At 44.8% G+C, this 26,913-nt stretch overlaps 1 protein-coding gene across 1 annotated transcript; it reads right to left on the reverse strand.

Moving 5' to 3' along the window:
* Positions 1-2,971: 2,971 nt before the first annotated feature.
* Positions 2,972-26,913, reverse strand: DRGX (dorsal root ganglia homeobox). The gene is made up of 6 exons (XM_073354899.1): positions 26,880-26,913; positions 21,929-22,026; positions 21,545-21,646; positions 18,830-19,002; positions 18,603-18,715; positions 2,972-3,237 (listed from the first exon to the last, which is right to left on the reverse strand). Exons 1-6 carry the CDS (start codon positions 26,911-26,913, stop codon positions 2,972-2,974), a joined length of 786 nt encoding a protein of 261 aa, XP_073211000.1.

Genomic DNA, 26,913 nt, shown 5'->3' on the forward strand with positions numbered 1-26,913 from the left:
GATCAAAAGTAATTTCCTGAAAATCCTCAAGGACAGAAAATTTAATCAGCGTAACTACTTTTCAGATGCAATGCTGTTAAGTATTCTTAATTTGCTCAACAATTCACTTATTTATGTACCTTTCTGGAGGAAATACGAGTTTAATCAAACAATTAGATTGAAGAGTTAGTGTACAGAGGGGCCGGAGTGTAACTGAATACAAAGTAATTATGTTGAAATGAAGTTGGGCTTGCCTGTTTGAGACAGATTTTTTTTTTTTTTGCTCCAGAAATCTAAAACACAAACTATGACTGGAGAGATCACTATGAAAACAGTGATTTCCCCTGTCCCTTAGGACATATGCTCTTTTTTTCCTTTGGTGGTAGGAAGGAGTTGGTTTGTTGCTGTTGTTTAAATGAATAATAATAGCTTGAATTGAGACATAATTTATAGTCAGTGAAATCTTCATTACTTACTGTTCAGCAGCATTGGAACAATAATGATCACAAGCTATTGCACATTCCCCCTTTGTTAGGACATGGTTTTAGCATCGGTGCAGGAGAAAAAGCTCAAGAAGGGCCAAATTCAAAAATGAATCCCATTCTACCAGTGTCAGATCCACTGGAATTTTTCTTGTGACCAGACTGATGGACAGATTAAAAAACGTATCCCAGATCAGCCTGTGTCAACAGGAGCGGGATTGTGCCTTTTACCTGTGTTTGCCCTTCACTCATGGTCCATTCCTGATAGGTGCTGAGGGGTCTCGACCCCCTCAAAGTCAATGGGAGTTGAGGGCATTTGATTGCAGGATTGAGCCTTTATAGACTAGGCCTGCATGTTCGTTCCCCCTCTCTGCTTTCTAACGAGTGATGGTTTAGGGTTAACAAAATCCTGCCAAAGAGCAGGGTTGGCGAGACACCGTAAGCCAACAGAGTGTCCCTTTGTATCCCAAAGGGGTCATGAGGTCCTGTGAAACTCCTGGGCTGAGATCCTACAGGCAGGAGCAGGAATTTTGCTGTCAATAGCAGTCAGCACGGTCCTATTCCAGGCATGGCTCACCGGAGCAGAGCTCCAAAGAGTCAGGTCCTGCAAAGTGCTGAGCACCACCCCGTCTAACTAAGGAGGCTCTCAGCACACCATGACACAGGATGAGATCCAAAGTGATAGCGCAGTGCCTGGGTGGATAATGCAGCACTGCACATAATGCTTGGCTGAGATCATGCGTCAAATTCAGCCCTTACAATAAGCAGCACAGCTCCGGTGACTTCAGTGGAATTTTCCCCATTTGCACCAGGGCTGATTTTGGCTCTGTAACCTGATTCATTTAGGCCCTGATCCAAAGACCACTGAAGTCAATGGAGTCTTTCCATTAACTTCACTGCAATTTAGACTGAGTTCTAGAGTGTTAGTTCATATGCTAGTATGTTTAGGGTGAGTTTCGGGCTGGAAAGAAGACTGTATTTCCAGTATGGTCATTTTCTTCTTCTCACTGTGCATACAGCCAGCAAATTAAGATGTACTCCTGGCTTTCCAGTAAACTGACAAGCATCGGGAGATAGGACAGCCTGCTTTTGGCTAGAATAAAGGAATATCCAGAGATCCTTTCTTCCTCTTTATTAAAAATACAACACACAAGGAAACGTTTGCCCTTTTGCAACTCCATTTGCCACCTTCTCTTTCCAGACACATTTGCAAATGTGCATGGAATTGTCCTAGAACTTTTTTCAAAGCTCAACAATCCCACCTAAAAAACGCCTTTAAATTCCCAGAAATGTCTGCCATCTCCAGTACAATGCTGACATTGCTGCTTGCGAGTTATTCATGCTGTCGTGGTACTTCCATTGTTTCCTATAGTGGATACAGGAAGTATCACAAACAATGGAAAAACATTAACATGGAGCCCAGCGCTGGGATTTCAGTCACTAGCAATTTCATTTTGCTGGTGATCACTGTATTCCGCTGAAACACTCAATGGAAGTTTCACTCTTTTTAGTATGATTGGAATGAGTTTGACTCTGTTTTCTGCTTTTCAGACAGAGGCTGGCTGGGACAGATTCAGTGAAAGTTGGTGACAGTGGAAAGTAGCACGCAAAACTGGCATACAAAGCATTATGTGCTCTCCTCTGGGGTAGAACTAAATGGGCCAGGGCAGCCCCCAAACACACAGTGCCTCTGTGGCTTAGTTCCCCCATCGCACCAGAGGCAGCAGGAGCCATGCTGTGTGACAGCCCTGCGGCTCAGTGGTTTTGGCTGGCTTGGCCGAGAGCAGAGCTTGGGAGTCCCTCTGCAAGGCACTGCACTAGTTAGCACTGCTGAGTCTCCCCCACCAGCCCCCTGTGCCCAGTTCCCTCCCCACCAGACGCGAAGGTGCATGGCCATTGGCAGTGATATGTGGCTTTCCACCCCCTGAGCTGTCTGTCATTTTCTAGGCACCACCATTTTGAGAGGCGGATGGTCTGTGAGAGGCACCCAGGGGATTCCTGAGTGCTGCTACCTTTCCTCTGGGAAGTGGGGGCTCGTCACGCAAAGGAAGCTCAGAGCCAGGTAAAGACCCGCTTGTCCCTTACTCCAAGCCGGGAAGGCCCGGCCTACCCTGAGGCACTGTCCGAGGCCAGGCCAAAGGTGTTTGGGGTCAATCCTGCTCCTGACAAAGCCAATGCCAGGGGGCATCGCTGAGTTCAGTAGGAGCAGGCCAGAGCCCTGGATGATTTGGTATCACTGGGATGCAAGAAGGCTAAAGATGGTATCACAGACGGTTCCAAACTCAGAAGGTGCCAGTAAATCAAAGGAATAAATCTACAGTGGCATCAGGAAAGCAGGGATGTGTGATGTGCAGTCGGAGTCCTCTTGTATTTGCTCTGGATCCTCAGGATCCATGGTGGCCTCAGGGCATCTGGTTTGGAAGGGCCCACATCACAGTCCATTACATGGCATTTCCTGAGGTTGAGGCCAAGGGTTTCTTGCAAGGAGCTGGTGGGGGGATCTTCCATCCTCATACGCTCTTGTCCCCATCCATCTGTTCCTTGGCCGGAGATGACCTGTTCTCCTGGCTGTTCTCCGGGCCAGGTTTGGCCGGGGGGGTGGGGCTGCTGCTGGTGGACGGCAGGAGGTTGGCGGACTGCAGCACGGCCTCCGAGTGTTCCCGCGCTTTCATGCGCAGTGCTGCCACGCTGGCTGTGCGGTTGCTTTGGCAGCCATAGGTGGGGAGGAAGGAGAGGCCCATGGGGTCTGGAACGCAGCAAGAGCACAGAGGGCTCCCTGGGGGCGGAAAGAGACAAGCCACTATCAGCTTCAGATAATGTGGTGTCACAACCAGCGTCTGGTCCCCAGCTGGCATAACCCCCACAGCGCCATTGCCTTCAAAAGAGGCACCCTTATTCACAGCAGCTGGGGATCTGGACCTTCACAGGGTCTAAAGCCACAATCAGCTTCATTATAACTTAGACCTGGTAGGAAAATGGATTTTCCATCCCTGAAAAATTTCTAGGTTTTGAAAAAAATATTTGTCACCGTTCGGGATGAAAACCCAGCATTTAAAAATCCTGGTTCATTTTGCCCATTTTTTTGGTCTTTTTTAAAACAAATGTATACAAAATAAATTACATTTTGAAACAGAAAGAGGTTGTGAAGCAAATAGTCAAAGGTTTCCTTTCCAGAAACGTCACCATGTTTTTCCCCCCCTGATTCTTTTTCTAAACAAAAGTTCATTGGAAAGTGAGACAATGTCATGAAAAAATTTCAGTTTAATCAAAATGGCATTTCCTGCTGAAAAGCCATCTGCCTTGACAAATAAATTTCAACCAGCTCGAGTTGATGACACAAGTCGGGGCCGATTCCCAGCTGGTGTAAACCTCTCAATGCTATTGGCAGCAACAGAGGATCCCTGGTCCACACCAGCTTGGAATCTGGCCCTTCTTAGCTCTGAACCTGAAAGTCTCCATGAACAGTAAGGTGAACCCAACACCCTGAAGTTGGGATCCAAACTTTCTCCTGTGTTGTTCTTGACAAGGCCCCCCCCCATTCCAATTCTCCTAGCTTAGGAGAGACAACAAGACGCCAGATAGAGGTACCACAGGTGCAGAGCAAGGGGAGTGGGTGTCTCTTGAAATACAAGGTGACTTGTTCCACGCTAAGAACTTGGCTCCTTTGTAGCTAGATGGGCACCATGTTTGCCTTAACAGGTTGTACCCACCCATTGAGGGGAGCCCTCGGGGCCAGGTTTTCCTAGGACAACATCTCTGGGGCAGAGGACGTGACTCCTGAGGGGGAGCGGAGGTCTGGGGAAGTGGTCTGAGGTTGTATAGCTGTTGACCTGGCTTTAGGGCCCGAACCTGGAGCTCCATTAGCTGAGTGGGCAGGAGATAAAACAATAGGGAACATGGCTTCCTCCTCCCCACCCCACTGCTAAAACCAGAAGGGAGAGCCCCCTCCTCTCCCTAGCTTGGGGTGCCCCCACTCCTTGGCTGGAGTGATGAGAGCTCTCCTTTCTCGTTCAATTGACTTTAACCCCTGGGCTCTGGGTGGTTCCCAGCCAGGCTCCCACAAACTGCCAGAACATCAGGTGTGATGGGAAATGTAGTCCCTGCCATCGGCCATATTAGTAATTCTAGATTCTTTTGAGGCCTGCTGGGATATAGGAGGGGGAGCTTTGGAAGGAAGTAGATTGTGCTGATGGACTCACCTGGGGGTTACGTGCCAGGAGTCCCATTACATCAGTGCAGCTGTATTTTACTTTGTGAGGATTTGGGGGCAGTGGGGCCGGGGAGACATTTATTTACTGGCCTGGGACAAACTGAACGAAAGCCCCTCTCCTCTTTGTCCCCAGCAGGGCAACTTAGTTGTGCCTTTTCTAAGTACCAGACATACCCACCTTTTCTGTCTGCCTGCCCCATGCTGCCACTTCTCCCCTTGACGTCCTGGCAAGTGTGTGCTAAATAACCCATAGCAAGTGCTGTCTAACTGCCTCCCCTTGTACCACTGAGCAAGCCAGAATCCCAGAATGGGGGCGTGAAATCCCCATTAATGCCTCCTTGGGCTGTGTCTGAAAGGCATGGGGAGTTCAGGGACAACCTGAGAGCAGAGCCAGGGCCCTTCCCCCTCTGCAGCGATGGCTGAGCTACAGCTCCAACATGCACTCCCCATAGAGAGTTTCACAGACAGAATTTCTCCAAGGGGCTCCAGCAGCCCCACAGCTCCTATGTGCCTCCTTCAGTACTCAGGGCAGAATCCTACCCTCAGCCAATCCCCAGCAGGCAACGACAGAACAGAACACAACTGATGCAATGCAGTGTCTCTGTCTGATCTTTCCAAGCCAAGGACTTGCGTTAATTTCAGCAGTTAATATCCAAGTTAAATGGCTCATGACAGAGTGATGGATTTTATAACCTACATGAAGCAGGTATTCTTTCTATTACAGAGCTAATCTCAGTGCCACTGGGTCAACATGAATTTAGACAGTTGTTTGTTTTCTGGACATTAGCAAAACTTCCCAGTGACAGTTACTGGACATTAGTTACTTGTAGGAAGGCTTCTTGAGAAAATGCTCTCTGAAAAATTAGGAGGAAGTGTGGAGAGTTTATTAATATAATTGAGCTATCTTTTTAACCCCTGCAATACTCCTAGACACAGAGCTCATGATCGGTGAAGTAACACTTCTGCCGTGCCTTACTTCCAAATTAATCCCACAGTGCTTGCAAGTGTTCTAGTGTAGAAGCGTAACAGCAGTGCAGCTTCACCAATGCAGCTGAACCGCTGGTGAAGATGCTCTATGCCGACCGGAGAGCTGTCCTGTCAGCATGATAAAACTACCTCCAGGAGAGGTGATGGATATGTCAGCGGGAGCAGTCCACACCAGCGCTTAGGTTGGTGTAATTTACGTCGCTTGGGGGAGGCTTATTTGCATCCCTGAGCGACATAAATTATACCGACATAAGTGGTAGTGTGTACGAGCCCTAACCCATTGCACAAACCCCAGATCCTAAACCTTCCCAAACCTGGTGGGCTGAACATCTTTACCTTGAGGGTGTTTGATATCAGACCCTAAATTTGGTAGAGACAAGGTGGATGATCACAAAGCGATCACTCTGTATCTGATCTCTCAATTCTCATCCTCAAAGGAAACCTGCACAACAACTCCAGAAGATGAGCCTGGGAGTTTAAATGCGTGACTTCGCTAGACACTAAAAATCATGGACTGAACAGAGACAAAAAGAAAAGGAGTACTTGTGGCACCTTAGAGACTAACCAATTTATTTAAGCATAAGCTTTCGTGAGCTACAGCTCACTTCATCGGATGCATTCAGTGGAAAATACAGTAAGGAGATTTATATACACACAGAACATGAAAAAATGGGTGTTTATCACGCATACTGTAAGGAGAGTGATCACTTAAGATGAGCTATTACCAGTGGGGGAGGTGGAGAGAGGAGGGAATAAACAAGGGGAAATAGTTTTACTTTGTGTAATGACTCAACCATTCCCAGTCTCTATTCAAGCCTAAGTTAATTGTATCCAATTTGCAAATTAATTCCAATTCAGCAGTCTCTTGTTGGAGTCTGTTTTTAAAGTCTTTTTGTTGAAGAATAGCCACTTTTAGGTCATGGCTCATTACAACAATCTATAACCCACTAACCGCCTCTGCCCCCAGATTTTTTTTTCTCCTCCCCCCTCCCTGTGACTGGAGAGGTGTTAACTGGCCACTTCACCCTGAATGGTCCCTTGAAATATGTGCTAATTACTTATTACATATGCTAAACAATCTGTTCCAACTTGTATTTAGCTGAGACACTCTGAGTACATTTCCCAGACCTGAAGAAGAGCTCTGTGTAAGCTTGAAGCTTTTGTCTCTTCACCAACAGAAGTTGGTCCAATAAAAGATATTATCTCAGCCAGGTTGTCTCTCTAATATCCTGGGACTAACATGGCTACAACAGCACAGCATACTGAATTTTGTGACTTTCCAGTTTAAGTAACAAGGTGAAGCTTTGAGCACATGAAAAAGGGGATTTATAACAAAATCTGCACAGTATGTAACATGAAGTATAATTTTTGCTACCCACAAACAAATACATCAGTACGCTTAGCCCCACTGAAATTCAGCCACCTCTGGGGTGAAATGCAGCAACAGTTTAACAGCACAGAGCAGCACATCATGACAGTTTAGGAAAGGAAGCAGCACTATGATGTTCTACAATAAAAAAACATGAGTCGGTTTTTCCAGGCATTTAAGAAATTTGCTGCTTTTTCTCACTTATGGCAAAGAAACAGATAGGGAAAGAAAATATCAAAAAAATAGATCTCAGAATGAGATCTGATCCAAAGCTTAGCAGGAACTATCATTCATTTGTTTATATGTACTGCACCTAGGAAAATGGGACCCAACCCAGGTGTGGCCACCGCGCCAGCAGATTCTACCACAATATCAATGCTAATATGCAGCAGTTCTTTTAAAAATCCAGATAGTAATGCTGTGTTATTTCTGTCACTGTCATTATTTCCCACTGGCCATCAAGTGCTGTAACATTGTGATTTAAGGGCATGTCTACACTACAAAGATAAGTGGACGTAATGCAGCTTATGTCAATCTAACTTTGTAAGTGTACACACTACAGTGTTCCTTCTGCTGCTGTAACTCACCTGCTATGCCGACCTAATAAACCCACCTCAACAAGAAGTGTAAGGCTTAGGTCGACATAGTTCAGGTGACACAGTGTCTATAGACCGGTTTCAGAGTAACAGCCGTGTTAGTCTGTATTCGCAAAAAGAAAAGGAGTACTTGTGGCACCTTAGAGACTAACCAATTTATTTGAGCATGCTCAAATAAATTGGTTAGTCTCTAAGGTGCCACAAGTACTCCTTTTCTTTTTGTCTATAGACCCTGTCTGTATGGACACTGCTTTACTTGCACCACCTATTGGCTGTCAGGTTGGCTGACAGCCAGCGTGGTGAAATTGACAAGAATGTCAATTTCACTACTGTAGGGTCCCTGTTTTGAAATGGAGGTGGGAGGGGGTGTTCCAGCTCTGAACCCCAGCAGTGCTGCTGACAGCTGCAGTCTTGCTGCTTGGTGCTGAGAGCCCAGGCGGGGGCCTCCCTGCAGAGCTCCCAACTGGAGCCTGGCTGCTGCCCAGACTCTCAGCTCCCCCTCCAAGCAGAATTCCCTCCCACAGGGAGTTGAGAGCCTGGGCGGTAGCCAGGCACCAGCTGGGAGCTCCCTCCCATGGGGACCGGGAAGCTGAGATAACGGGCTGTAGCTGAGCTGGGAGCTCTCAGTCCCCCATGCTGCTCCTCTGAAGTCGATGCAAGCACTCCTGGTGAGGATGTGTACCACCAACTGAAGGAGGGTAGTGTGGACACGAAAAGAATGCAGTAATTACTGCAGTAGCTATAAGTCAACCTAACATAGATCGACTTAATTGTGTAGTGTAGACATTAGTCACAGAGCACCTGACACAGCCTGCATTGGAATCAATAGCAAAACTCCCACAGTCCCACTGACTTCAGTGGCAGCAGCATTAGGTCCTGAATCGAGAGAGGAAAAAGTCCTGCTGTTTCATCAAGTTCAGCACCCAACTCAGCTAGTCCATTTTTTTTGCCACCTTTTTGTGAGAATAATCGACCTCCCAACATGACCACTCAATCAAAGTCCTTTGGAAGGGAAAGAAGTGGGCACAGGTAACACAAAAGTGAGGCTAGCATTAATTTGGCCAGCTGTATGGAAGGAGAGGGGAGGTAGAAATTAGTATCTCCCCTTCTGAGGCCACCCTGGCTGAGTTCAGATGAGTGGGAATAGACTCAATCGAATAAGAATAATTTTTGCTCTATGGTTAGCAAGGGATAAAATATTTATCAGTTTTCAGTACCAATCTAGGTTCTTTGCTTAATAATTAGTTCTGTTATTACCCACTGGCTTTCTGCAGTTGAACTACCCCCGGTGAACACATGGATACCCCCATCAATAATTCATCCAAGAACTGCTTGCCTAATTTTCTTTGCCACTAAAATGCCTGTATGATGATGGGTCAAATTCCATTCTCAGTTATCCTGTATAAATCCAGAATAACTCAATTTAAACTAGTGTCGTTGCTCCAGGGTCAGGCTGGTGTAAATTAAAGCAGGAACTGGCCCTTCATTATAATACACAGGAGCAAGTCATGTGAAGGCAGACTTGATTCTAACCTCACCTGTGTAAATGGGCAGTAAGTGCAATGAAGTCAGTGGAGCTATATCAGCATAAAGCAGCGTAAGTGATATTAGAATTGGTCCCCATGCCTTCTACATGTTTGTCAATGGGCCCATGGTGGAAAAGCGCATTGACTTCACTGGTATATGCATCCACTTATGCCAGGGAAAAAGAAAAGGAGTACTTGTGGCACCTTAGAGACTCCTTTTCTTTTTGCGAATACAGATTATGCCAGGGAAGAACTTGGCCCATTATCTCATTGCAATAACCTGGGAGTGCATGCAACACTACTGGAAAATAAACAGTTGTTCTTAATTACTGAGGGTACGTCTACACAGCGATTAAACATCCATGGCTGGCCTGGGTCAGCTGATCTGGGCTCAGGTTTTCAGCGGGGCTGTAAAATTGCTGTGTAGATGTTTGGGCTCCAGGACCCTATGAGGAGGGGAGGGTCCCAGAGCCGGGGCTGCAGCCCAAGCCTGAACGTCTACACAGCAATTTTTAGCCCCACAGCCTGACACCTGTGAGCCGGAGTCAGCTGATCCGGGCCAGCCGCAGCTAGGCCACAAGTCTGAGTCTTTTATTCCAGTGCAGATGTACCCTTAGTGCCTGAGCCACCTCCCCCTGAAATCTATGAGAGTTCCTCCATTGACTTCAAAGGGAGTTGGATCAGGCTGCTCAAGTACAGCATGTGAACTGTTTTATTTCAAGAACTCTCTGCCTCCTGGATACTAAATTAAACTACACAAGTAGGGTTCCATTAAGTTACAGCAAATTCTGCTGAATTGATTGAAACCTCCTTGCATTCCTATATGACATCATGCTTTCAAGGCTCAGCCTGAACATAAATATTTAATGTAATAAATACAGTCTGAAATATTTGATCCACTTGGCAGTTTAATTGATCTACTACAGAGACTGACAGGAAAAATTAAATTAGTTCTGTCTTGTCTCTGCCAACAGCACATTTTAATTGGAAAGGTACTTGAACTACAGTTTGGGTTACACATAGAACCCTTTTGCACAGGCTGCGTTGTTCTAATGTTCAGAGTCAGCCTCGGAAAATGGAAGTGGAGCGGGCATATATTGATTTAGGAATATTCAAAAAAATATACATATGATTTTAGCTCAACAGTTTCAGAAATTCAATAGATCATCTTCTTGAAAGCCAAAAACCGATTCTCTTCCTCTCGCAAATTCTGTGTGTGGGGATGAAAATCTTAGCTGGAGCCTGAAATTATAGGAAATGGAATATCTAACTACCTTCTGCTCCTTTGAAATCCTCATTTAAAACCCTGGGCTGTGGCACGCCACTACATGCTGTTTAATTTACAGTAAAGGGCGGGTGGGAGTAGAGTTTAAATGTTTTTTCTTTATAATATTCAGCTGTTTTTTTTTCAACTTGTTTGCACCAGCATGAACCCCACACAGTAAAATTGCCTTTACCAGGGGGGCTTAACCCAGCGTTCCACGACTACTACAAACAGCCAGTGTAGCTAGCTGCACTCAGGACCGATCAGTGGGAGGGTAAAAGTAGCTCTTGCAGCCTAGAGCTGGTAAGGGCCTACCTGGCCCCTGGGGTAACTTAGAGCAGCCTCATGCCTGCTGTAAATTCACATTCCCAAATTGCCCTAGTGCAGGTGAATGTCACCCACATCTCTTTTCCTCCAGCCACACCCTCTGCATTGGAGGCTGGGAAAGGGTGGCACAGAACGGGCTATGGTGGCTCTAATAGTCTAATGCCACCAGGATTTCAGATCTGCCAGGTTTGCCACTGGAGCAGCACAAAGCAGGCAAAACGGAGCTGACGTGCTGGCCCGGTTATTTCAGTGTGAGCTTTGGTTGGCAAACAATACAGCTTTGGGCCCAGGATATTTACCAGGTTTTCACGTTACATGAATTGTACTCACATGTTTTACATTAAAGAGTAGCTCATTTTTCCATTATTCCTATTATTGGGGCAGTATGCATGATGCACTAAGCATTGCCCAAATACACAAGAAGAGATAGTCCCAGCTGCAAGGAGTCCGTGTCCAGCCTCTATGTGCTGTTAGTGCAATTCCAAAAATAATTTAGGAATCTGTGGCCAGATTCTGCCTTTGGCTGCATGGGCAGGGAAGCCCACAAGGGCAGGGCGTGTGTATCGGAGACCAACCATAATCCTTAGAAACAACCAGAATTTAGCAGCTCCCCCACCACCTTTTCCCTAAGCATCTTCAAGTCCTCTCCAAACAGGTCTACAATCTTTCACCTTGTAGACTTGTGCCATGCTATGTGAGGTCGGAGTGAACACCTGCACCAGTAAGGATCTGTCTCACAACCAAGGCTTCCCAGGATTCAATCTTCCCACCATCGCTGCCATCCCCCACGAGGAAAGCCATGGCACAAAGGGCCTGACCCTTCTTCCCACTGAAATCAACAGCAGAATTCCCATTTACTTCATTCTATCTTAGCTGCTTATCTGGCCCCCATTACCATGGTATCTGAGCACCTAACACTCTCTAATGTATTTATCCTTGCAACATCCCTGTGAGGTAGGGCAGTGCTAGCATACCCCTTGTACGGGGGGAGCTGAGGCACTGAGAGACCAAGTCATGTGTCCAAGGGCTTCCAAAGGGAATTAGTAACAGATCAGAGAACTGAGCCCAGGTCTGACAACTGTACCAGCCTTTCCCCCATAAGGCAGCAGCGCTTTTACCTCTCTGCAAGAGATGAATCAGGATTTGAACCTGTGTCCACCTGTGCACAAAGCAGCAGCTTTTCCACCTTACCAGATCACTGCACTGGGTTAGCAAAAGGAGATCCAGACAGATTAAATGAGTTGCCCAAGGTCCCACACTGAGGAAAGCATTTAAGCACGTAATTAAGTGCTTTCCTGAGGCAGGGTCCAAATTAGTGACAGAGCCAGGGAAGTGTACCCGGGAGTCCTGATTTCCAGTCCCCTATTTTTTACACTAGACAACATTTCTTTCATCTTGTAAACACCAGTTCAAGCATAACTGGGTTCTTGCATGTTTCATTCCCAGTCTCTCTCTACCCAAGTGACGTTTGACAAATTCTCATCTGTCCATAATAAAAATTGAAGCACAGTGGAGCTACATTTCTAGCCTGTTTACTGGACATTACACAATGAAGCCTCCATAATGCTCCCAACTGCAAGCACGGCAGCAAACAAACCGTGAAAGATCCTAATCAATGTTGCTTTGGAATATCCGCTTTGGTATATAACGTCACGTGCAATGCTGCTTCTCTATCCATGGAGTGGGGCTGCTACAAAAACAGAGCGAGCTATCACTTGCACGGAGAGGAGCTGGGAGTGAATTATGAAAGTAATTCCCTGGCAAGTGTAATTATTTTTCTCCACATACGCTGCACTATGTATCGCAGGTTCTCAGGAAGTTTCAGCTGAATGTAACGGACGTGCTTTTGGCCTCAGCCACAAGAACAGCAGAGCACTTCCGCTAAAAACGGAGTTTCTTGTTTACACGCATTAATAACCTCTTCTCCATTAATGAATTGCATTCATACTGTCATCCATTAAGGAGGTGCTCTGAGGTCTCTCCATTTAGAACACTAGCTTCTCCTGATGGCTATTGTTATGCAGCCCATAAATAAAGCTAGTATTTCCCCTTCATATTTGAGGCTCTGCAATTAAATCTGCTAAATGGACTGCATAGGCATGGCTTATGGTAAGTGATTTATCTCGGAACATCGGGGAAACAGGAATTGCCATAGTGGACCAGTGCAGTGGTCCAACTAGTCCAATTTCTGATGGTGCCCAACCCCTGATGCTTTGGTGGACTAAAGCAAGCTATTTCCGAACCCCAGGAACTTAATAGATGACTAGTATCCTGAAACATGAGGCTTCATATCCCTCATAACGGCTGATCCCATTTCAGAATGCCATGGTGATTCTTCAATGGATAAACCGTATCATCTAGATTCATAGATTTATCGATTCCAAGACCAGAAGGGTCCATCGTGATCATCTAGTCTGACCCCCTGTCTAACACAGGCCAGAGAACTGCCCCACAATAATTCCTAGAGCAAATCTTTCAGAAAAACATCCAGTCTTGATTTAAAGATTGTCAGAGATGGAGAATCCACCACAATCCCTGGTCAATTGTTCCAGTGGTTAATTACTCTCACCTTTAAAAATGTACACCTCATTTCCAGTCTGCATTTGTCTAGCTTCAACTTCCAGCCATTGGAGTGTGTTAGACCTTTCTCTTCTAGATTGAAGAGCCCACTATCAAATGTTTGTTTCCAAATGTATAGCTCTCATGGTGGCTTGATGATGACTATCTAAATACCGTATTTGATGGGATAAACACCTAGGAGGGAGAGGAATTGTCCCAGGTGATAGAAGGGGTTAATAGGATACAATTAATATGGGGAGAATATAGGCTGAAAATCAAGAAAACTTCCTGATGGTAAGATGTGCTACTCTGTGGAATAGTCTACGTTCTGCACCACGATTCTCTGATGTTACAGTACCAATGCCCTGTTTCCTTCCTGGATGGTCTTAGAGTGAGAATATTCCCTTTGGAAGGGATCTGAATTCCTGAACCAGCAGAGGTCTTGTGGCATGGGGCTCTTTTCCTGAGAGAGCAGGGTTGACTTTGTTTTGCTCTACAGGAACATTTCCTGGTCTGTCGGAAGTAGCACTCACTGTGCTCGGGCCAGAGTTGCAAAGCTGTGCTGAGTGAGGGGTGATCTCTGAGGATGAAGCTCATCTTGAATCCCTATGCCATATGAGGCTAGTCCTAAATCTCTTGTCTCAATTGGGTTGCCTTCCTCTAGGAAGGCCCCATCCTGTGATGGTTTGTAACACAAGGGGTCAGATTCAGATGGCATTTGTGGGTGGCTTTGGAGAACTAGGGCCAGGTGATCCAAAACAGAGAGAAGAAAATGTTTTGGTTTCTTCACACAGGCTGCCCCTCGTTGTACAGCTTTCAGGTGGTGGGATGAAAATGAGCCTTGGGGGTAGAATAATGGTTAACTAGGTGAATCATCATCATTTATTATTAGCAGCATTAATTTTGAATTGCCTTCTTTTAAAACATCCATCAAATATTGTCCACTGATACCAGCCTGTTACTGAACTAGATGGCCCAGCAGTCCAATACAGACCAGCAAATCATTTTTCCCACTAGGAACTGTAAAATAACCTAAATTTTCCAGTAACATTTGATTCACTGGGTATGCATGGCTCATCTGTGAGTCACTGCTTGCCAGGCAGGCTGCTTTCACTGTCTTCTCAAGGAACACATTAGCAGGGGCTGTTCTCCCAATCATGGGCATGCACAGCCCTTGCTGCCATTCACAGGATCCACCACAGATGGACCCAGAGACACTGGTAACACTGTTCTGGGGAGATTCATGCTGGGTGATGTCTGACTGTAGAAAAGGCACCTTAATTCTGGGAGCCTCATTTTACCTCCACAGGATAAAATACTTCTGCTGGCTCAAAAAGCTGTCACTCATGGCCAGCATGACAGAAATCCTAAGAGTTTTAGGTCATCTGACTCCTGCAGTTTGCAAAAATGCTTCAGATCTTCCCTGCAAAGTTAGACTCCCTTTAATTCTCCCCTCTCCTCCCTTCCCCGTCCCTCAAAGAAAAAATGGAAGGCCTGATTCTGCCACTGTTACTCACCCTGACTAGCATCTTACACCCCTCATTGATGTTGATGGGACTACTTGCAAGATAAGGTCCTACTCAGTGTGAGTAACTGTGGAAGAATCCAGCCCTGATTCCTCTTGCAAAGTGATTCTAAAAGCAGTTTCTAGCCATGTAGGCCACTTCAATCATCACCAAAGATAAAAATGTAATATCTACCCAGGAGATTGGAATAGCTACAAAGTAATATCTACCCAGGGGGTTGGATTTTCCCCTACTTTGCTACTGTCCTGGGTTACAAATTAACTCCCACATCAATGTAAGTTACTCATAGTTTGTGAGGCGCAAGAAGAGAGGGACAAACCAAGCCTCTGGCTGGTTGAATTCAACAAGATGCAAAAATGATTTACAGACTTTCTAAAACACTGTGTCTCTCTCTCCTTTCCTTACTTCTCCTCCGAACTGACATCTGGGGTTTGGTTCTGCTTTCACACTGGTGTAAATCAGGAGTAATTCAGTAGCATTCCACTAGTGAAAAGCTAGTGTAACTGAGATCAGGATAAGGCTCATGACTATTTTGCCCAGTAGTTCTAAACCAGCACCGTTTAACCCATGAAACTAATTTACCAGTTGAGGACTCAATCCTGCAAATGTCGAGCTTCTGTTGATGTAAATAGGGGGTTTATCAATTATGCAACTGAAATCTGCAGTGTGGTCAGAAACCAGTATTTTGCCCAACATAAGTCCTAATAATGAGGATGTCCGCCTAAAAACTGATGGTATGATATGGTCCAAGATTTGCAAACCTAGGTCCTAACTCAAGAAACAATTTAAAGTCATAGACTCATAGATTTTTAAGGCTACAAGGGACCATTATGATCTTCTAGTCTGACCTCCTGAATAACAGAAGCTAGACAATCTCATCCAGTAAACATCCCGTTTTGCTCAATGGGACTTGGCTAAAGTTAAGCACATGCTTAAGTGTTTTCCTGACTCAGGGCTTTAGTGAGCTGGGAAAGCATAAGCAAATTAGCTCCCACAAAAAATCCAGAGTCAATAAAACATTCAGTTTGGCTTCCACGCTAGAGATCATGTCCTGAAAGGCCAGGGGACTGGGGTTTGTTTGGGATCACACGGCACAAACAAGGGGAAAACATTTGTTAAATTGTCCCCAAACCTTTTGTTACTCAGTCCTTCCTGCCTGTTCATACATGCCTGCTTTGAGATTTGCTTTATGACTAATCCTATCAGATAAGTCTGTCTGCCTTTCATCATATCTATTGTCTTTTTATTGCACCCATCATCACAGCATTTAGGTGCCCTGCACACCCGTTAAGAAAGGCTGAGATGGATGCCCACGTTGAACCACCTCCCTGTGCATAATTTTCTTAATCCTGTTGCTTTATCTCCAGGGCCACTTCTGCAGTCACTGATCTTTGAGGAATCCTTGTGGCACCTTAGAGACTAACAAATTTATTTGGATATAAGCTTTTGTGGGCTAAAAATGGGTTTTAGCCCACGAAAGCTTATGCCCAAATAAATTTGTTAGTCTCTAAGGTGCCACAAGGATTCCTCGCTGGTTTTGCTGATACAGACTAACACGGCTGCTACTCTGAAACCTGATCTTTGGGGGAGGCCTTTGCAGAGATGCAGGTGGCAAAACTTGGGTTCATCCTATCTCCACTAATATGATTGCCATAGCGGAAGCTGACCAACCCCACTCTCCAGGTGTCTCTCCTTCCTCTTTGCCACTGACACTCCGATGGAGATCACAGCAGATCTCTTAGGTCAGGGAGAGAGCTGTGTTCTTCTCTGAGATACACCTTTGTTGTGTACCACTTCCACATGCTCTCCTACCTCCACAGCCCCTTCTCACTCTGTGTGGATTGCAGTCAGTGCTGCAGAGAAAGGGAACACGCTGGAGGTGGGAAGGAGCAGTGTCAGGGAAAGGTGACGATGGTTTGCATGCAATCACCATAAGGGGATGCTACAGTTATTTTCCAAGGGCTAGAAATCAACCCTACCACATCAAACAACAATAACCAACTCCCACACACATACAACAGAATACAATGCTCCCAAAAATGTAATGGGACAAAAATGTATCCTGTGCTCAAAGCAGCATCTCAGGTAACCAGTTCATCTCTGCGACTGGCAACGTGGTAACATGCCAGGCAGAACAGACCCTTCCTAGCGCTCCCCCTATCCCCCAGACAGATATGCAAATCCACCCTGGATTTCTTAAGCTAACACCATTCTGCAATAGCCCAGGGCTCCTAGTCATGCTCAGGACTTTCCCCTGTGCAGGGTAGTAAAATATTAGTGATTAATCTAAGCCATTAAATCTGGGTCTGGGTGCAAACTTCTCCAAAGTTTGTGGGGGAAGGGAATGCTCAGCTACCTAGCTTTGGTTCTGACCTGTCTCAATTCAAAGCGCATATTTGGAGCCAATTCAGGGAGCAAGTCCCAGCCTGAGTAGCTGACTGTATAATCTGTGTGTCCCCTGGAAACTAGGGTAAAGGAATCCTCCTGCCCGGAGACTCTGGGACTGCTCCAGGGAGACTGTTTCAGCCCAAGGGATGAAGCCAACCTCCATAGCCCCAACCTGCCACTGCTGCCAAGGATTTGTGCAGAAGATCTGTGTAGTAGCAGATTGTCTAACTTTTAATGTGCTCCTGCCCAATTCCTGAGCACTGCCATGCTGGCAGCCTCTCTGAAGCTGGGGTCTGGTCCCGGGCACCCCCTGTGTGACTTCTCCCAAATCCAGTCCTGGTGCTTTGTCCACCAGAACTACACTGGCTCCACAACCAGTGTGGATTCTGCAGCTGTAGAAGCAAGGGCTGGATTTGCCCCAGAATGCCAGGCTCAGCATCAGCAAATATTAACCTGCTTTAAAATTCACCAAGGTACATTTATTGAAATGATAACACTTGTTACCAGCCCAGGTGTCATGAACACAAATCAAGAGAGTATTCTGAAGGGGACAAGGTTCCGTTTTTACTCCCAGGAGATGCACTTAAACTCTGGGTAACTTTCCTTATGAAATGTACTTAATACATAGATGTATGTGGCACAGAAATGTTCCACTTTGTGCTTGGCAGTATTATGGGACTTCATGTTTTATAAATCTATAAATTGAATTCATCCTGGTTACACCCATAGACTTATAAATTGCTAGGCAAAGAACAGCTAATGGATCAGCTGGTAATTTATTTTTAAAAGATGCATACTGCCGCATTTTGGCAACACTAAGGGGCGTGGGTACGGACTGTTCCCATCTCAGTGCATGGGCCTGAAATAATCAGAAATTACCTTTGTATATCCTCACACACTGACACTCAAGCAATGTAATTCTTTAGAGAAGTCCTACCATGCAGAAAAATAAAGATTGGGCTTTATGCAGATATCTGCTGCATAAGCAACTGCACACAGAGAACGGGTGGGGCACTCAGTAATAGTGCCAGGTAATGTATAATGCAAAAGGACATGTATAACTAATTTATTAGTATAAATTTGAATCTGAAAAAAATGCATGCAAAGTACATCTTAAAGGGCCAACTTTTGTTTGCCTTACTTCTATGAGTAAAACTATTGACTGCAATAGGACTAGCTGCTAGAGTAAAGAGAGCAGGCTTTGACTGAAAATCATGCAAAATATTCAATTAAGGATCCAATCTGCACCTGTTCCTTCCCATCAAAGTCAGTGAGGTTAACCGCATGAGTGCAGAGAGGCAGGATTTGGCTTTTCCTGGGATTAGGCCCTTTAACCTGAAAAATCCACTTTTGTCCTTCACTCCACATTTAAACAAAGAGACTCTTTACCTTTCAGAGAAGCGACGTGTGATAAAGCTTGAGCATAGGTGGTTGTGTTGAGAAGAGTCCCAGGTAGACATGAGGGGAAGAAAGGCCCAGTGGGGCCAACTGATCGGCTTAGGCTGACAGAGAAGAAAAAGTAACTTAGAAAAACAGAACTGTTTGATTCAAGACATAAGTGAGTGCATGTGCGTACTTTTAGAGAGAGAAATTATTAATGCATTCATTACCCTTACCTCTGCTGAATCTCTAGGCTCTCCTTCTTGTTCCGAGTTTGATCAACTGGAGAGGGGGAATTTAAATTCCTCACTGGGGGTGCCACCTCAGTCATTGTTTCTTTAGAGCCTTCCTGGTCTGATGCTCCTCGTTCCGTCTTCCTCCATTTAGCCCTTCGATTTTGGAACCATACCTAAAAGAGGAGAGAAATCAATGATGAATGCCCTGTTTAACCAGACATGAAGCAATAAAGCTGCTTGTGAATTACTATTTCAGTAGAGACAGTCATCTGAAGCTTGCCTAAAACTTCTCCTTTTCTCTTGTGAAACAATCAAGTGTGTCCTCAGCAGGATTTTTGCTAAGCCCTTACGAACACAGTTACTTCTGTCTCTGAAAATCAAACTGTGTTTAAAAACACTCAATAGGAATATTTTTTAATGACAATTTTCTTCAATAGTAAGGCCCCAATCCAACACAGTGCCTCTACTGACCAACGCATATCAGCAGGTGCTTAACTTTAATTCCCATTGACTTCTTTGGGACTTAAGCATGTGACTAAAATTAGGCTCCTGCCAAAGTGTGGGATAGATGCACTTAAGGACTTGTCTAAGTACTTAGATGATTTCAGCCATAAATCTTTACTGAGTTTCAGTTAGGATCAAAGAAGTCAGAGATGAAAAGGCCCATGAGAGGTCATTTTTTCCATCCAGTTTCTAGTGGTAGGATGTTGCCTACAGTATATTCTCTGGCATTTTTGCCCAGTCCACATTTAAATGTCTCAAAGGATGGTAGATTATCATTGCAGAAGATTATTCCAGTCTAACAGATCTCACTGTCTGAAACTTTTTTCTGACATTCAGCTTAAATGTTCATGTTCTTAATTTCATTCCATTATTCCAGGTTCTCCCCCACCCCCTATTTCATTCTTCTCCCCCCCTTGGTGTTTACATCCTTCAAATAGTTAGGCAGGTTGAAAATGCTGAAAACCCCCCTTGAGCCATGAGGCAGGAAATGCACCTCATGATCACAGAATGGCCAGCATTGTTGTTATAATTATTTTTCTCCTACAACTTAATTTTTATTTAGCTAGCTTTTAATTGCATGTATCAGCAAATGTTGAATAATGATTTTATCTATAGACTAAATTTAGGGCAGTTAAACGCACAGCAAAATGCAGACACTTTCTTGTGTCTTAATTGAATGAAGGTCACAGCTATAACAACATTTAATTGAGCTATTTTTCATTATCATATTTTAATGACTTTGCACTGACAGTTGCCTGCTTCTGAGGAAAGAGCATGATGAAGTCGTTTATTTCCCTATTTAGTTATTGTTTGACAACATCATCTTCGATTAAGACTCTGCTTTATAGCACATTAATCATATTTGAATGAGCAAGGGGTATAAATGTAAACATATCTCCCATCCTCTGTGTTTCCCCATGTCCCTGCATGAAAGCAGACTAAACAAATGCTTGCATCTATTGTCTGTTTGCATAATAGCCAACAAGAAGGCTAAACACCAGTCCTCAGCAATCTAATTGTCACCACCCCTATCTCACCCTTGCACCTTCCAGAGAGAAGTTATGATCTTCCACTTCTGAATGCTCAATAATTGTCCCATTTATCTCAATTTGCAGTTCAGTCTTTAGGCACCAGTAGCCAAAATGACATTATTTAAACAAAAAAGCAAAAAAAAGCCAGCACCTACAATGCACTGGCAAAAGGAGATTTTCATTTCCAAATAATAATCAGTTTAATTTGCCTGTATATGACCAATGATTCATGTTCAGATTTAATAATCAGGATCGCATAATCTGATTATAGGAGAAATAATTTGTTTACAATCCCCTATTTACTGCAGTGAATTCCATTATCGCTCTTCAGCCATTGGGTTTTAAGAGATACTAACATGACCCTAGGGAACAAAAGGCAAGCTATTATATTTCCTACAATTAGATCTTTGCATAGTCTTAACCCGGAGCACCTACACTGGGGTGGGTGGGGGGTGGGACAGCATGCAGAAAAGCCCCATAAATAAAATGAATACATAATTGTGCTCAAAGAATGGCTTGAAAACCAGCGATGGATGCTTGCAAAGCTATATGCATCCATCTCATGCGACTGCAGGACTGCAGCGCTCAACAGACTTTGAAAACACTTAAATAAAGTTAATCTATGGATATGGGGAAAAAACAAAACTTTTTTTTAAGAAGTGGTGTTTGTGGGCCCTGCTAATTATGGGATCAAATTAAAGCTGTTTAAATAGCATTGTAAGATTTTTAATCCACAGAAATGCAGCATTTTGAAAGTAATGGGAGGGGAGGAAAGTTAAAGTGATGCAGAAGGGTTTCTATTCTGGCAACTGGACTCCTGCAATTGACTAGCCCCTTGGCTTGGTAGTGGTCTTAGCTGCTTTGGAGAATCACGTCTCAGCTCTTTTTTTATTTTTTCCAAAGCAAGGAAATGGATGTGCATTGATGTAATTTAGTACCTTAGAGACGCGGACAAATTAGTGTAGAACATTATCACTAGTTAATTATGAATGACCGATTAATCAACCTAATCTAATATTCCACATTATGTTGATGTTATTAAAGTGCATCATGAAAATGACAGATCGTCTTCATTTGCTTTCTTTGGCCAAATGTGCACTCTGCAATCATGATGTCAAAAGGGAAAAAAAAAGTTTGCCAGTTTTAATATTAGAGTTAAATAATTCACCAGAATGTTTACCTGCACCCTGGCTTCTGTGAGGTTGATTTTCATGGCCAGCTCTTCTCTAGTGAACACATCGGGGTAGTGGGTTTGAGCAAAAACGGCTTCCAGTGCCTCCAGCTGGTTAAAGGACGAGAGGAAATATCTATCAAGAGGAGAGGTTTGGGTTTGCTGTCTGTCTGAGTTGCTGGGGTTTATCCACGCTGGTAAAGGGGGGGATCTCTGGATGCTGTGTTCCGCACAGCACAGCCACAGGGCAGACTGAGCCAGCCACCTCAGACTGTACCTTACGGCTGTAGGGAGCAGACTCTGGCTCCGCTGGATCCGAGGGGCTTTTTGAACTCTGCGGGGAGGGGCAGGAGGTGAGCCTGCAGGGACAGGGAAGGAAGGAGGCGCCCGTACCTGCTGCAGGGTGAACGTGGTTCTGTTTCTGCGTTGTTTCCTGCGTAAGAAGCCATCGTCAAAGTCTCCCGTGGAGTGGCCTCCGAAGGGGGCAGAACCTATGGGGGCAAGGGACAGGGCAGTGCCTGAGGAATGTGTGGCGCTCTGCGTAGGATACCGCTGGGAACCCTGCACTGCCTGCTCCCTGCAGCGCGCGGTTCCCCCTAACCAGTTCTCTGGGGCCAGGACTCGGACCTCGGTGCGGTGTAAATCCGGAGTCACTCCAATGGAGTCACCCTGGATTCACATCAGTCTGGCTGAGATCTCCAGCGGGCCCTATGTCCACTTTGCCTGTCCTTTCCCAATAATACAATAAAATGTAGCAAACTATAAATATCCACTAAACCTCTCCACGTACCCAGCGTCAGGTGTCTGACTGCAAGGCGCAGAGGTGCTGGGAGCGGACACTCTGCTCTGAACTTCTGTTCCTGAGCCTGAGGCCGACGCAATCAATCAATTTCACAGCAGAACTCTCCGCTGAAGTCAAGGGGCACTGCTGCGGAAACCGAGATGGTAGCACACCAGCCAGGGTGACCACTTTGGGCATAGCGGGAAGGAACAGAGGGTGCCTGCTTTCAGGCACTCAACTCCTGACATCGGTGTTTTGTGGTTTATGTCCCCTTATTGGACGGAAGAAAGAAAGAAACCTATCTTTAAACTGTTTGGGCGGAGAGGGGACCGGATAGATGGTTATTGTTGTTCTGTAACTTGGGGCAGGGAGGGCATTTACAAATACATATTATGTCCGAACTCTATCAGCGCGCCAGTTTCATTATGATGAATACACATTTATATGTCAGGCTGGAGTCTTTCAGGTAAATAATATGCAGTTGATAATGTGAGAAGCTAATTTCATTTCCTGATCAACCACAATGGCTATGATCTATAGTGTAAATAGAAGTAACCACTTATAGCATGAATCTGAATTAACAAGTGAACTTTTCACCTGACGGACTGCATTCATTCCCTTCGATAATTTATGCTAGCGATTCAGTGGTATGTGTTTCTAAAAGATCAGGGGGAACAGTTGCATGCTTGCATAGCAGCTAACTCGTAAATATTCACATTCTGCCCATTCACAATTGTAAAAAGAATAAAACAAGAGCCTGGTCCATACATTATGGATGATTGAATTGCGGATTTCCCTTTTAAAAACAAACCAGGTATTTTAAAAATTAGATTAGTCTTTGAAAAGTCCCAGATCAGTGCATTTCTATGTTTGTTAAACAACAAAACTTATTTTATTTGAACGTTTAGACACACCCACCCACAAGCACTCAAAGTAACACTAGAGCTAATGCTTTGTTTGCTAACCTCTACCCCCGAAAACCGAATGATGTGTTCGGAGTTTATGGTTGTACAGCTCCAAGCACAATGGGGTCCTGGTCCATTATCTAGGCTCCTAGGTGCTACCGCACTAGAAATAAATTATAATAATAGGAATCCCAGGAGTCTATAGAAACTCTGAAGAGCGAGAAAATGCACCCTTTACTGGCTGTGTGATACTGATCTTAGACAGGCGTTGCATTAGGGCAATCTGTATTATTGTAAAATCAACTCCTGTCCATTCTTGTACAAGGATTTTCTAACAGAAGCAGTGACGGCCCTTTCATGTCTCAGCTCAAACCCTGGTGTTAAACGGAGGAAATTCCCCTTTTGTTGAGAGCTGGCGGTAGGGAGACAAACAAACAGTCTAGATTTTAAATAATGCATGCGCCCCCACTTTGAGTCTAACCTTTTTTGTCTCTATGCCCAAGGAGTTAGTATTGTTTAAATCTGGTTTTTATACTTCTTTTCTTTCCCCTTCAGTAACAACAAAGGAACAGTCAAGAGTTATTTGATCAGATGGCCCCTTTCCCAGCTAAATGTTTCTTTTCTGCTATTTTATGCATATTTTACACCGGATATTGTTCTGAATGGTACCTGTTCAGAATTCACAAAACAAAGTATTTACAAATACGACGACTAATTAGTTGAATGGCATGTTGGTATTATATGCGCTACGTGTAATGTGTTGCATGTTGAATCTCTGTACCTGGCATGTCTTTAGGGTTCTGTATTAATAAGGAGCTGTTATAATGCGCGATAAGGAGGTGTTTTCATCTATCCTGGGCGTGTATTTTGCATGTGTATTAATTTTGGAAATAAGAATTAACTCATAAACTAAGCTTTAGATACTTATAGGAAGTGGATTTTGATCCGGGGGAAGGCTCTGAAAGAGGGTCTATTTTAAAAAAAATGCATAGATTAATAACCTGGTGGTATCATGTCCGATTCTCTACTGCACACACAGACCGAATCTGCATGTCAGAAAATCATGATGCATATTGAGTGGAAAGTTTTTCGCTCCGCACGCACAGTGGCTAATAATTTAGTACCTCAGCCGGTTTCGCAAGTGGAGATACTAACTAGAGAAAAAAGAAAAGGAGGACTTGTGGCACCTTAGAGACTAACCAATTTATTAGAGCATAAGCTTTCGTGAGCTACAGCTCACTTCTTCAGATGCATATCGTGGAAACTGCAGCAGGCTTTATATATACACAGAGAATATGAAACAATACCTATTCCCACCCCACTGTCCTGCTGGTAATAGCTTATCTAAAGTGATTTCCAGCACAAATCCAGGTTTTCTCACTTGGAGTGGCTAAGTCATTATGCAAGGTAGCCTGTTTCCTCTTGTTTTTTCCTACCCCCCCCCCCCCCAGATGTTCTGGTTTAACTTGGATTTTAACTTGAAGAGTGGTCAGTTTGGATGAGCTATTACCAGCAGGAGAGTGAGTTTGTGTGTGTATGGGGGTGGGGGGGATGTGAGAACCTGGATTTATGCAGGAAATAGCCCAGCTTAATTGTCATGCACATTGTGTAAAGAGTTATCACTTTGGATGGGCTATCACCAGCAGGAGAGTGAATTTGTGTGGGGGGGTGGAGGGTGAGAAAACCTGGATTTGTGCTGGAAATCACTTTAGATAAGCTATTACCAGCAGGACAGTGGGGTGGGAATAGGTATTGTTTCATATTCTCTGTGTATATATAAAGCCTGCTGCAGTTTCCACGATATGCATCTGAAGAAGTGAGCTGTAGCTCACGAAAGCTTATGCTCTAATAAATTGGTTAGTCTCTAAGGTGCCACAAGTACTCCTTTTCTTTTTGCGAATACAGACTAACACGGCTGTTACTCTGAAACCTAACTAGAGAAAAGTGAGTCATTCACTAATCGATTGTCATTTACAACAAACAAACAAAAAGTTACGACACTTTTGTGCGCGCGCGTGCGTGCGTGTGTGTGTGTGAGGGGGAGATACTAGAAGAGCATTTTGAGCTTTGAAAAAGAGTTTAACTTCAATTGCCAAAATATTGTCCCCAAATTGTTTTGGGTTTTGTTTTTTTTTAATCACATCATGGGAAAACTCACGAAGAAAGAATTTATTTTTGAGGCTGTTCTGTAGGAGGGGTGCTGACAGCCTTAACTCCTGCCCATATGCCAAGCTTCTGCGTCTTCGTCTAAAGTGAAAACAACTTTCAGTAGGGAAGTGACATTTTCAGGAAGAAGAACAGGAGGACTTGTGGCCCCTGAGAGACTAACCAATTTATTTGAGCATCAGCTTTGGTGAGCTGCAGCTCACTTCATCGGAGCTGTAGCTCACGAAAGCTGATGCTCAAATAAATTGGTTAGTCTCTAAGGGGCCACAAGTACTCCTGTTCTTTTTGCGAATACAGACTAACACGGCTGCTACTCTGAAACAGGTCACTTTCAGGAAGGGGATTTCCAAGACCGGCCTCAGGCTGATTTCTGAACACATCACGGTCGGTCTCTGGATGTGTCGTTTTTTAAAAAAAGTCACCGCATGTTTGGTTTTGAGGAATAAGCTACATGAACAAAATTGTCTAGCGTGAAATGGGAGTTTGGGGGAAGCCCGGTATAAAACACTTGGTTCACGCTGCTCCGGTTTAATAGCTGGAATATAGGGGATGCCTGTACAAAACTGGGCACATCGAGGCTAATGATTCATCAAAGCTCGGGTGAAGAGATGGGGTAGTTTCTGTCCGCTGAAATCCCCGAGTCTCGGTGTTTGCAGGCTAGTTCTGTAGGTGGTTGAAGGGGGGGGGGAATCCCCTGTGCTGGGTGGAAATGTGGCAGCTGGGTAGGAACCCTCCACTGGTTATTTAATCATCGGGAGCACATGTATAGGACAATGGGAGAGTCAGCCCCACACGGGTTTTCCGCTCCTAAAATGAACTTTAAATGAGTTGAATCTGGTTTCATTCCTAGCCTCTGACCAGACAAGAGGCGCTCCTTCAGCCTCGGCCCGGGTGACAGGGCAGATCTGATAGCGGGATTACAGTGGCATCGCAATTGCTGCAAAGAACCATCATTAAAAAAGCCCTTTTAAAGTCCTCTCCTTTCTAGCCGCTCCGCAGCACGTTTGTAAAATAGCATTAAAGATTTATGCGGCCCCTTTGGCTACAAGGGGGGGAGGGGTCCGGAAAGTGTCCCGATTACAGCCGTGAAACCAACATCTGTGCTGGGAGGGAAGGAAAGCATTTCCTTCCTAGCCTGGGGCTGATCTGTGGGCTCTCTATCCACAGAGGGGAGGCAGGTGGCAAAATGTCATGGGGGGTGGGGGAGGGACACAACAAAAACAAGGCACTTCCAACATAAATCAAATTTTAAAAAATACACACACCCCCTCCCCGCATCCCTGCCTCCATCCTGAGGCTGGAGGAAACACCAAGGGGTGCTATTATATTTCCTCTTCGGGAAACGCTGCGCTTTTCTGCTGTTTCCCGTTGAAAGGGGAAATCAGGCAAGAAATGGCAAAATCTGCAAGGTTCACGGGGGTACACTGCCCAGACGCCGCCCCGCCCAAAGGGAAACTCCGGTACTTACACGAATTTGTGCCACAACACTCACCCTCTAACTGCGGAGGACAGTGGAAGTAAAACAT

Source organism: Lepidochelys kempii, chromosome 7 (assembly GCF_965140265.1).
Source record: "Lepidochelys kempii isolate rLepKem1 chromosome 7, rLepKem1.hap2, whole genome shotgun sequence".
Classification (NCBI taxonomy): Eukaryota; Metazoa; Chordata; order Testudines; family Cheloniidae; genus Lepidochelys; species Lepidochelys kempii.

Bases quoted from the DNA above. Each gene is read 5' to 3' on its own strand.
- DRGX (XM_073354899.1), bottom strand. From the start codon at position 26,913: ATGTTTTACTTCCACTGTCCTCCGCAGTTAGAGG. The intron at 22,027-26,879 runs GTGAGTGTTGTG...TTGCCCCCATAG, and splicing joins CTGTCCTCCGCAGTTAGAGG to GTTCTGCCCCCTTCGGAGGC. The intron at 19,003-21,544 runs GTAAACATTCTG...CTCCTCTTTTAG, and splicing joins TCACAGAAGCCAGGGTGCAG to GTATGGTTCCAAAATCGAAG.